We start from the raw sequence: 12,525 nt of genomic DNA on the forward strand, positions 1-12,525 counted from the left end.
AGACTTTGTGTTCACAGTGTATTTGTTTGATTTACAACTGCACTGGACCAAGAAACAAAAATGAAGAAAAACAAATGACCTAGAATGAATTATTCAGATTTCAAATGAAATTCATTTGGTTGGAGGGAAGTGAACTGATTCTCATTTACTGTGTAATTTATCTCACCGGTGGTAATTTGCAGGTGCCGCCAGGGTGAAAATAGCCATTCAACCAGTTTTGAAATGAGAAAACACCCACTGGGCACAGATGACAGTCGTATATTCTACATTGGTTCAACGTAATTTCATTGAAATTGTGTGGAAACATCATTGATACAACAAGTGCGTGTGTGCCCAGTGGGCAATATATTTGAGCGTAACAGTAATAGGCAACAATTCTACAAGTAGACCTACTTTACACCACTGGGTGGAAATTACAGCCTCTATTAAACATCTTCCTTTGTTTCTGAGTGCATGAACTCCAAAACCAACAAGAAAAGACCTTCTTGAGTGTCAAGGAGGAGTCTTGATCTAATGTGGTTAGAGATTAATTTGCTTTATTATACAACTCCAAATATTCAGATCATTAGGCTATTCACATACAGACAGTGCTTTGAGGAAATTACTGTCTTCTGTTCTCTGCATGATGTTGAACAGACCAACAACAACACAAATATGTCCACTATGGCCAAAACTTCACTGGGCCTCTCATTTGACAAGACCCCTTTTTTACCCTTTTAGTACATAAACGTCTTTAGACTGTACTTACAATGTGTGACAATTGGTACTGTGTGAAGACCAGACATGCAATTAGACATGTACTGTTAAAAGGCGTGTTGCGCGAGAAGGGCAACAAAATCAAAAGGGTACCCTGAGGGGAATGTGACAATGACCTATAGGTTAAAGGATTGAACAGATATACAAACACAAACAACCTGCAAAAAAGGCATAAAATGAGACTTAAGTTCAGTTATTTTATCTGATAAACCAACAGATAATAATCTTGTTACAAGATACCAAGTCAGACACTGCTGAACAGGACAATCCAAACTATGTTGAACATATAGTTTTGTACAATATGTACTTTACAAACAGGCTGTCAAAAGACGAGCTACATTGTGGCACCACATAATAACCCACAGAGCAGAGAGAGGGCCAAAAGTCATGACACAACATAGAAAATGTAGCATCTAATATTGAACAAACTGTTTTCTGTGTGCTAGCTCAGTAGTTATCACTCATTATCGCTAGTGATGGGTCATAAACATGATCAAAGCAGATGAATCATCCACACAGCTATTCACTTTCATTGGTTTCTCTCCAACACTATTGTTTCTATCATTTGACTGTCACAGAAGCTTCCTCTAATCAAACATTTATTTAACATCAACTTCAGAGGTAGTAGCACCACTCTGATTGAATACTCAAGAGTTATCAAAGGCATGGACAGGTGTGTCCCCAACATGGATCTCTATGGATATAGATGAGTCATTGCAGCTGTTCTGATGAAATTAGGAATCTCAGGTTCTCCAATGTATATTCACTCTGACTGACCGTGGTCTGTATTAGACTTGAGTGAGTATAGATTAGATTTGGTTAGGTTTACTCAGCTCTTCACTCCAAGGCTCCAGTCTCAATTGACATTTGAGTCTCAAATGACATTTGATACATTTGGTTAGGGGCCTTTCACTACACAACCACCATTCTAATAACCATCCATCCACCTTCAGTGAGACATCTGTGAAGGGCCACGATTGGTGGCAATGGACATCATACCAAGGGTGGTAGCTACCAGGGAAGCTGCGTGTTCCCCTAAACAGGTACAGGTGTCCAGTAGGGAACGTGTGCGAGCGGTCAGTGTCAGAGAGGCAGAGATGACCTCATAGGCCTCCAGGGGAAGGGCCCGCCGTGAGATGAGCACATCCAGTAGGTTGTTGAGTCGTCCCTCCGTCATGCCTCGAATGATGCCCTCACGCCTCTCGCGCAGGATACGACAACAGCTCACCGCCATCGGAGTCGGAGACACACACCGTGCAGCTGCTGACAAGAAGGGAGGGTGAAGTTTCAGGGATGATACAAACACTAGGATATCACATCTCTCACACACACACTTATAAAACACAAATCATGTAGAGGGGACCTTGAGAAATGTCAGTAGCTATCTGATATGAAAGACAGTAATACGTACAGGAGATTATTTCACTGAAGATTGACATTTATAGTCCTACTAGACAAGTTACCCTCTTATTCAACACATTAATCACCATCATAAATGTCTAGTAGCCATGTATTGCTTTAAAAAAGATATATATTTGGACTCCGAGCATTTACTGGGACAACAGACAACTTATAGAGAGAAACAAAGATCCTCAAGGGAGGAAACGCATTGGATAAAGATAAGACTGTGAAAGGATGGCCATGCAGGAAACCAGCAATCCCCAAAACTGCTTACTGTGCACATACAAACACACAGAGGGAGGCACTGTTTGTAACGTCTACTCATTTTCATATTGCTTTACTTTGTCTTCACCTTTTTCAGCAACATTTAAGAAACATGTGAGAAAAAGATAAGTCTATTCTAGATAGCTACAGTCTGGGACTGTACATAAGTTTGCAGACAAAACAGGGTAATAGGTGGGAGGTCTAAGCTTAAACATTTCCTACCATGGGAGCTGGCAGTGGGCTGGTTGAGAGGGCTCTGTCTGAGGGCTTTGGAGGGGCTGGAGGAGAGTGGGGGTGGTGGGCTCTGTCTCTGGGCGATGCCTCCTGTCCCTCTGGGATGCTCAGGACCCAGGCCACTGCTGGGACTGGTGGAAGACACCACACAGCCAGACACACAGTCTGGGGAGAGACACGTTGCTGTTAGACTGTCCGCGATAAGGTATAAATGAATCATTACTTAATGAAGAAGATAAATAAGAGGATGGTTTCACTGACAACAAACTGAGCACATTCACAAACTGCTCTCATTATCGATCAGTTTTAAGTTCTTACCCTGACAGTGCCTTCTCTGGGATGCTTCCCCTGTATATATGGCTGTAGGGGGACTAGGGAGTGTTTCACTAGGGCAGGAAGTCTGTGGAAAGGGCAGTGTCTTGTTGCCCACACATTTAGTGTCTCCGGGACCAGCGCAGGCCTAGTATGAGATATGTAAATATTGTTTTCAACGTAATAGACATCACAAGCATTAAGTACAATCAGAAAATCACAAAAAATGTGAACCAAGCTCACCTTTAGGTTGTTTATCTCAATGGGAATGTCCTTCACAGGATGGATTTTAGAGTAATGTAGCGCCCTCTCCTGGTAAAGGGACAGAAATCACATACACATGTTCGCTCATGTTTTCAGTAGTAACTGTTGACAGATTAAAAGCACATGAAACATATCCTGATTCCCTCAGTCAAAAATAAAACCTGATAGCAGATCAGGGTTGTGGACATGGAGAAAATCGGACTTAGGAGTGTAATAGAACATATTAAATGAGGATGATCTGTACCTTGCTTTCCCTCACCCTGAGGGTAGCCCTTGTCATTGCATCAGGATCAAAGGTTGCTATGGCGCTCCTCAATTCCAGTGCACAGTCTGTGGACAGAGAGCAAGAGAAAGAAGAGGACATGAGAAAGATGTCCTGCCAAGTAAACATCACATTGGCCATAAGGCACCAAAAGTTCACATTTTTTTAACACCCACATGACAGTCATACGCAATGAAATACATGGATAGGGACTAACATCAGAAAATAAACAGGTACACACAATTTAGATGAGAAGATTCAAAGAGTCTCATTGACTAAGTGGCAGAAGTACGGTATGGGATTGTATCTCTCAGTCTCGGCATATGGAACAGAGAGGAAGTGGGTGCTGCAAGTGGATCTGCCTGTCACCTGTCCTTAACAGGCAGGTAAGTAACCAGTCAAGGACGGGGGTCTTGTAGGGAGAGATCAAAGTCCAGGCACAGCTGCTCTCGTCACCATTGTATATCTATACTCTGATTCACCCTCACAGACAGACTTACCCTCTGCTGTTGGACGGCTGTGTGGGTTAGTGCTCCAGCAGCTGGTCATCAGTCGGGAGAGTGTATGGCAGTGGGGTACATTCTTGGGTAGCAGCTCACCCTCCAGGCCTGAACCAACCCCATCCTCACCTGAAAGCAGCTGGAGCAAATCTGCTTTGGTATAGACAATGACATGATGTGTTACAAATTCTAAACGTAATACAATATTGAGACTGTATGATACACGGCTAGGTATAGCCTAGTCTCCGCTGATAGAAACAAGAGCTGTTCTTTGAACAGACAGAAATAAATAGAAACACACCTCCACACGGTTGTCTTCTGTTCAAAGTCTCCCACAGCAGCACACCAAAGCTAAAGAGAGAAGATGTTAATTGGGTAGCTGCATGTTCATAGTAAAGGCATCTGTAGAAGTGGTAAACCCCTCCTTCCCCACCTGGTAAATTGAATTGGTGAATATGACTGTTTGAAGTGGCAGGATCGTGAAAGGTGACCTCACCTGTACATGTCTGCCTCCACAGAGGGTGTGGTCCCTCTCAGGGCCTCAGGAGACAGGTACACCAAGTCCCTGAAGCAGGGCCCTTCTCCAGCAGAGAGAGAGGAGCCAACCCTCCACTCCCTGGGCAGGCCCCAGTCACTCAACTGGAAGTAGGAACATGAAGACCCACACACATGAACATAAACATCCACACACAAACCGACAAAAACACCTGCTCTAACACAGACTCAAACCCACACATGTACACTGTAAAGCTTATACCTGTAACTGTTCACAATACACCATATCCCATGGATCATATACTATCAATCAAATGGAGTTCTTTCTCACATTAGTTTCACTACTCAGAGAGAAGGTTTTTGTTTCTGTCGTGCAGGACTGGGTCAGTTATCAGTCACTGTTCTCTACCTTGGCCCGGTACTGCTGGTCCAGGAGAACATTGGTGGGTTTCAGGGCCTGGTGGGGGAGTGGTATGCAGTGGAGGTGGCACAACCCCTCTGCCACATCTAATAGGATGCCAAGCCTGAAACTCATGGGTAGACCTGGATACAGCTGGGTCTGGCAGGGATAACAAGAGTTACAATCATTCAACAGATTCAGAATGAACTCGATTCACTTCAGTAAAATGGATCATAAATAAATGGGAACTGAGAATGACTTGTGGGGGGGGGGGGGGGGGGGGAAAGCACATGACAACACAAAGTTGAAATTGTGAACTGAAAATGCTAAAGAATTCAACATGGTCACGACACAACTTACTGTATGTAAACACAGTTTAACCACAGACAGTCTAAGTCATGCGCAGTGGAATGAAGTCACACATCTACTGTCTGAAGTTATGTTCCAGCCAGGGCACTTTCTCCTGAACCAGGAAAAGCTCTTTGTGTAAATAAGGCAGTGATAGTGCTGATGACAGAGAGATCTATTTTTGCAGCAGCCAGGGGCTTTCCAGACACAGTATGTGGGTGAAAGGACAGCACTGTTCTCCATGAAGACACAGGAATTGTAAATAAAGCAATCAAAAGAAGGGCATTATTTGATTCACTTTATATGTGTCTATCGAAGCTCTGACCAGCAGTTTGTTGATATACACTGAGTGTACACAACTTTAAGAACACCTGCTCTTTCTATGACATAGCTTTCACCTGGATTCACCTGATCAGTCTATGATCCCTTATTGATGTCAATTGTTAAATCCACTTAAATCAGTGTAGATGAAGGGGAGAAGACAGGTGAAAGAAGGATTTTTAAGCCTTTAGACAATTGAGACATGGATTGTGTATGTTTGCCATTCAGAGGGTGAATGGCCAAGACAAAATATTTAAGTGCCTTTGAACGGGGTTTGGTAGTAGGTGCCAGGCGAACCGGTTTGCCAAGAACTGTGACGATGCTGGGTTTTTCCTGCTCAACAGTTTCCTGTGTTTATCAAGAATGGTCCACCACCCAAAAGGACATCCAGCCAACTTGACACAACTGTGGGAAGCATTGAAGTCAACATTGGCCAGCATTCCCTGTGTAACGTTTCCAGACACCTTGTAGAGTCCATGCCCTGACCAATTGAGGCTGTTCTGTAGGCCGCAACCAAGGGAAAAGTTGCAGAGCCAAGGTAGATTCATCAATTAGCCTACTGCCACACACTATACATGCATATTCATATTTTAGTTAGACTTAGTGCTCATATATTATACTGACCTGGTATAGTAGAGAGTGTAGAGAGCCCTCGGGCATCCAGTCATACAGCAGGCCCATCAGACACCAGGCCTTGTACACACCCAGAGGAACCAAAACCCTCTCTGAATGGACTTTTCTGACCACAGCCACGTCTCCCATCCACTCAGTCCACTCACTGTTTAGAATATACACACACATATGCAGTAAACACATAAAAACACACAAACCCTGAAAACACACACGCATCAGAGAGAGAGGCCGCTCTAGGCTGTCTTCTCTCGAGAGCCAGGTCTGCCTATGTGCCTACTGCCCACAAAATGAGGTGGAAACTGAGATGCACTTCCTAACCTGTTGCCAAATGTATGACCATATTAGAGAGACATATTTCCCTCAGATTACACAGGCCCACAAAGATTTTGAAAACAAATCACATTTTGATAAACCCCCATATCTATTATGTTTAATACCACAGTGTGCCATCACAGCAGCAATATTAGTAACCTGATGCAACAAGAAAAGAGCAACCAGTGAAGCATAACACATGGCTAGTATTAACACTTTTAAAATAAATGTATCTATTATTTAGAAACTTTTGTGAGTGTAATGTTTACTGTTCATTTCTGATCGTTTATTTAACTTTTGTTTATTATCCATTCCACTTATTTTGGCAATGTAAACATGTTTCCCATCCCAATAAAGCCATTTGACTTGACTTGAGAGAGAGAGCGAGACTTTGTCATTGCATTTGAGTTTGAGATAAGCCAATTTTACCTTCGACTTGCAGTGCGAGACGACAGGAGCTTGATTGACACCTGTAGCTCTGTTCTCCGGTAAGTACCCCGAAGACACCCGCCTGCGCTGGTTCGGCACAAGATCAGATTTAGCACGTCCTCTTCACGAACAGTTTCCACCGCCATCTGATTGGAACAGAAACCAGTCGACTCAATAATAATACAACTTAGTTTTATTTTATCTTGCTTGTTGCTCTGCCATGGGACTAATGTATTTGTCTTTCACTGCACTGACAAATTGAACAGCGACCAGCCGCGTGTGCTATAATGACAGTGTGTTTACATCTACACGATTGGCTGCTTTGTTCACGGAAATCCCCTGGCTAGCTACATAGGAAATATAAAATGAGGGATGAAGTCTTTTTCTTTTTTTTTTACTGTCGATGGTGTAACCACGGATAAAGGCGGCGGCATAACTTCAATTTGAGAGAGAGTAAGAGGGGGAATACAATACATCACACCAGATAGATCTCCAGCTAGGCTATAAATAGGCTTGAACAACTCCTGATTCAACTACCCACTGGGCAAAAACTGGGTGAATCAACGTTGTTTCTACGTGATTTCAACCCCCCAAAATCTACATGGCAATGCTTAATCAACGTGGAAAACTAATTGGATTTCCAAAAAGTCATCAATATAAGGGCATTTCGTCATTTTTCACCCAACTTTTAACCTAAATGCAATGACATAGTGAATATTTCTCTTGATTTCACTCTGAATTCATGTTAGTTGACAACTCAACTAAATGTAAATCAAAACTAGACGTTAAACTGACCTCTGTCCCTAGTGGGTACTGACTCCTGAACAACTCATTCCGCTGATAATGTGTGAAGTAAACTGGGAATTTCCCAACTCTGACCCCTAACAGCACTCTACAGGAGGCATGAGGAAATCCTTTTCAGTCCTTTCACTTTTACATATGTCAGTCAAGAATTAAGTAGTTTTGGGAACAAAGTATCCTTAAGGCAATTATTCCATGGTAACTGAATTACGCTGAGATGTCACATTAAAATGTACACCAAACAAAACCCATTGATTTCAAAGTTTATGTTACGGATACAGGTATCCTGTGGGTGTGTGTATGTATCCTGTGTTCTTTTCTCTCCTTCTCCCCTTACAGGTGAAAATCATCACTCCCCAATCAATCATCAATCAGAAGACACACCTCCTCCTGTTTCCTACCCAATCACAGTTCCTTTCCCTGGGTTTAAAAACCCTGTCAGTTGTTTGCTCTGGAGCTCAATCTCTCTGTAAATGCCATATGTCTGTAGATCACGCTGGGTCACCCTTTACTACGTCTCTCTATCGCTCTTTATGTATTGAGCTATCTTTTGTTTGAGCACCTCCATATCACTTTGTCCTCACATGTGAATATTATTTTTGATTATGGTGTTTGTTTGCTGGTGGGAAAAGGGGGAACCAAGACAAGTCGCCCATGGGCATACACTACCCGTAGGTAAACTTTGTTAAAAACACTAGTTAGAACTGGGCGGACCACCCACTGTATTTTTGGTTAGTTAGCTGTTGTTGAAATAGGCTAGTCTAGTTTAGACCCCCCCCCCCCCATTACCGTGTGTTTTCTAATAAACCATGTGTTTGACGGTAATTTAGGGATCTGTGGTTATTTCGTTCTCACTTCTCCTTTTTCACTATTATAATTTGCATGAGTTATGTTACGGGTCTCGTTACCATCTCTCCTAGACTGTCGGGCCAAAAGGGATTCGTAACAGTTTAACAAACCATAGAACTCTAAAGATACAAATTTGCTGAAAGGAATTGGAAAATATATACGTTTCAGGGGACAAAAATGTTGACAGCATCGCCATACCGGTTGCAAAATAAATGCAAAGAGATTTTTGATGTACCGATTCCATGACACATGGTTTATGTATGCAAAAAATGTATATGTAAAATGTATGTACAGTACTGGTCAAAAGTTTGGACACACCTACTCATTCAAGTTATTTTATTTGTAGAATAATAGTGAAGACATAAACTATGAAATAACACGTATGGAATCGTGTAGTAACCAAAAAAGTGTTAAACAAATCAAAATATATTTGAGATTCTTCAAAGTAGCCACCCTTTGCCTTGATAGCTTTGCACAATCTTGCCAATCTCTCAACCAGCTTCATGAGGTGACCTGGAATGCATTTGAATTAACTTCTTGGTGACAGGGGGGCAGTATTGAGTAGCTTGGATGAATAAGGTGCCCAGAGTAAACTGCCTGCTACTCTGTCCCAGATGCTAATATATGCATATATTATTAGTAGTATTGGATAGAAAATACTCTGAAGTTTCTAAAACTGTTTGAATGATGTCTGAGTATAACAGAACTCATATGGCAGGTGAAAACCTAAGATATCCAACCAGGAAGTGGGAAATGTATGTCAATTTTTTTTTAAACTCTGCCCCTATTGTAGATACAGTGGGATATTGGTTGTTGCACTTCCTAAGGCTTCCACTGATGTTAAAGGTCTTTAGAACTTTGTTTGAGGATTCCACTGTGAAGTGGGACCGAATGAGAGAGGAATGAGCCAGGTAGGTGTCTGGCAGATTGCCACAGGCTCTGAGGCGCAGTCACAAGAGAGTTAGCTCTCGTTCCATTGCTTTTCTACAGACATGGGAATTCTCCGGTTGGGACATTATTTAAGATTTATGATGAAAACATCCTAAAGATTGATTCTATACTTAGTTTGACAAGTTTCTACGGGCTGTAGCGGAACTTTTTGTCCGACGTTAGGCTGGACCTGAACACGCTTTTGTATTTGTTTACCAAACTCCCTAACAAAAGAAGCTATTTGGACATAAATGATGGAAATTATCAAACAAAACAACCATTTATTGTGGAACTGCGATTCCTGGGAGTGCATTCTGATGAAGATCATCAAAGGTAAGTGAATATTTATAATGCTATTTCTGACCCAATGTCGACCACCCAACATGGCGGATATCTTTTTGGCTGCTTTGTTGTCTGAACGCTGTACTCAGATTATTGCATGGTTCACACAGCCATTGCATTAAGGAGAAGTGTATCTCTAATTTCATGTATAACAGTTGTATTTTCATCAACATTTACAATGAGTATACCTGTAAATAGATATGGCTCTCTGCACAATCTCCGCATGTTTTAGAACTACTGAAATGTAACGCGCCAATGTAAAGTAAAAGAATATATAAATATGCACTTTATTGAACAAAACACATGTATAACATGTGCAACATGAAGTCCTAGGAGTGTCATCTGAAAGGTTAGTGATTAATTTTTACCTCTGTGCTTTTTGTGACTCCTCTCTTTGGCTGGAAAAATGGCTGTGTTTTTCTGTGAGTTGGTGGTGACCTAACATAATTGTTTGTGGTGCTTTCGCTGTAAAGCATTTTTGAAATCAGACACTGTGGCTGGATTAACGAGAATGTTATCTTTAAAATGGTGTAAAATAATTGTATGCTTGAGGAATTTTAATTGAGATTTCTGTTTTGAATTTGGCGCCCTGCACTTTCACTGGCTGTTGGCGAGGTGGGACTACATATCCCAGAGGTTTTAACAGGTGTGCCTTGTTAAAAGTTCATTTGTGGATTTTCTTTCCTTAATGCATTTGAGCCAATCAAATCAAATCAAATCTATTTATATAGCCCTTCGTACATCAGCTGATATCTCAAAGTGCTGTACAGAAACCCAGCCTAAAACCCCAAACAGCAAGCAATGCAGGTGTAGAAGCACGGTGGCTAGGAAAAACTCCTAGGAAGAAAAAAAAATACCTAGGAAGAAACCTAGAGAGGAACCAGGCTATGTGGGGTGGCCAGTCCTCTTCTGGCTGTGCCGGGTGGAGATTATAACAGAACATGGCCAAGATGTTCAAATGTTCATAAATGACCAGCATGGTCGAATAATAATAAGGCAGAACAGTTGAAACTGGAGCAGCAGCACAGTCAGGTGGAAGTTGAAACTGGAGGAGCAGCATGGCCAGGTGGACTGGGGACAGCAAGGAGTCATCATGTCAGGTAGTCCTGGGGCATGGTCCTAGGGCTCAGGTCAGTTGAAACTGGAACAGCAGCATGGCCAGGTGGACTGGGGACAGCAAGGAGTCATCATGTCAGGTAGTCCTGGGGCATGGTCCTAGGGCTCAGGTCCTCCGAGAGAGAGAAAGAAAGAGAGAAGGAGAGAATTAGAGAACGCACACTTAGATTCACACAGGACACCGAATAGGACAGGAGAAGTACTCCAGATATAACAAACTGACCCCAGCCCCCTGACACATAAACTACTGCAGCATAAATACTGGAGGCTGAGACAGGATCAGTTGTGTTGTGACAAGGTAGGGGTGGTATACAGAAGATAGCCCTATTTGGTAAAAGACCAAGTCCATATTATGGCAATAACAGCTAAAATAAGCAAAGAGAAATGACATGCCATCAATACTTTAAGACATGGTCAGTCAATCCGGAACGTTGAAAGTTTCTTCAAGTGCAGTCGCAAAAACCATCAAGCGCTATGATGAAACTGGCTCTCATGAAGACCGCCACAGGAAAGGGAAGACCCAGAGTTACATCTGCTGCAGAGGATAAGTTCATTAGATTTACCAGCCTCAGGAATTGGCAATTAACTGCACCTCACAGAGTTCAAGTAAATGTGAATCAGGCTTTTATGGTCAAATTGCTGCATAGAAACTACCAAATGACACCAATAAGAACTTGTTTGGGCCAAGAAACACAAGCAATGGACATTAGAAATCTGTCCTTTGGTCTAATTATTTTTGGTTCCAACCGCCATGTCTTTGTGAGACGCAGAGTAGGTGAACAGATCTCTGCATGTGTGTTTTCCACTGTGAAGCATGGAGGAAGTGGTATGATGGTGCTGTGCTGTCTGATTTATTTAGAATTCAAGGGACACTAAACCGGCACAGCATTCTGCAGCAATAAGCCATCCCATCTGGTTTGCACTTAGTCCCACTATCATTTGTTTTTATACAGAACCATAACCCAACACACGTCCAGGCTGTGTAAGAGCTATTTGACTAAGAAGGAAAGTGATGGAGTGCTGCATCAGATGACCTGGCCTCCACAATCAAAATATATTTTGATTTAACACTTTTCTGGTTACTACATGATTCCATGTGTTATTTAATAGTTTGATGTCTTCACAATTATTCTACAATGTATGAAATAGTCAAAATAAAGAGAAACCCTTGAATGAGAAGGTGTCCAAACTTTTGACTGGTACTGTATATGTAGCAGAAAAGCTGTAAAAAAAACTAAAAACAAACAAGGTGTGTGGTGGATGGGTTAATAAAAACAATACGAAATAAACCTATGCACAAGGACTACTTTTTCCACTGAACATTTTACAAAAACACATTTACAGGAAAACTGTGCAGATACAACGTTTGGCAACAGAATAAAACTAATTCTGTTACCAAACTTCATTTGGACAGTTTTTCCAGTAAATGTTTGTTTTACTGAGTAACTTGTTCAAAGTAGTCAGTGCATAGAGTTGTATGGTTTGTTAACATTTTAAATAAATGGTTTTTGTTTGGCCTACATTTAAGTGACAAAATGGAGTCAGTGTAATTCTGT

General features: G+C 41.8%; 1 protein-coding gene across 4 annotated transcripts; it reads right to left on the bottom strand.

Moving 5' to 3' along the window:
* Window positions 1-514: 514 nt before the first annotated feature.
* Window positions 515-8,073, bottom strand: LOC109885980 (receptor-interacting serine/threonine-protein kinase 2). 4 transcript variants are annotated; one of them, XM_031809328.1, is made up of 12 exons: window positions 7,727-8,073; window positions 6,932-7,077; window positions 6,182-6,335; window positions 4,898-5,047; window positions 4,490-4,632; window positions 4,295-4,344; window positions 3,994-4,143; window positions 3,476-3,561; window positions 3,211-3,279; window positions 2,974-3,115; window positions 2,644-2,820; window positions 515-2,016 (listed from the first exon to the last, which is right to left on the bottom strand). In XM_031809328.1, the coding sequence occupies exons 2-12, from the start codon at window positions 7,075-7,077 to the stop codon at window positions 1,706-1,708; spliced, it is 1,578 nt and encodes a 525-aa protein (XP_031665188.1). In that variant the 5' UTR covers window positions 7,727-8,073; the 3' UTR covers window positions 515-1,705. The 4 variants fall into 4 exon arrangements, with proteins under 4 accessions (XP_031665188.1, XP_020333349.2, XP_031665183.1 ...); XM_020477760.2 differs by having other exon boundaries at window positions 515-2,019; window positions 3,994-4,146; window positions 7,727-8,034; XM_031809323.1 differs by having other exon boundaries at window positions 3,994-4,146; window positions 7,727-8,032.
* Window positions 8,074-12,525: the final 4,452 nt, after the last annotated feature.

Source organism: Oncorhynchus kisutch, linkage group LG3 (genome assembly GCF_002021735.2).
Source record: "Oncorhynchus kisutch isolate 150728-3 linkage group LG3, Okis_V2, whole genome shotgun sequence".
NCBI lineage: Eukaryota > Metazoa > Chordata > Actinopteri > Salmoniformes > Salmonidae > Oncorhynchus > Oncorhynchus kisutch.

Excerpts from the sequence above, each read along its gene's own strand:
- LOC109885980 (XM_020477760.2), bottom strand. The coding sequence starts at position 7,077 with ATGGCGGTGGAAACTGTTCGTGAAGAGGACGTGCTAAATCTGATCTTG. Across the intron at positions 4,345-4,489 it reads GTGGAGGCAGACATGTACAG|CTTTGGTGTGCTGCTGTGGG; the intron begins GTGAGGTCACCT and ends TTCTCTCTTTAG. Across the intron at positions 3,562-3,993 it reads CAGCCGTCCAACAGCAGAGG|ACTGTGCACTGGAATTGAGG; the intron begins GTAAGTCTGTCT and ends CTCTGTCCACAG.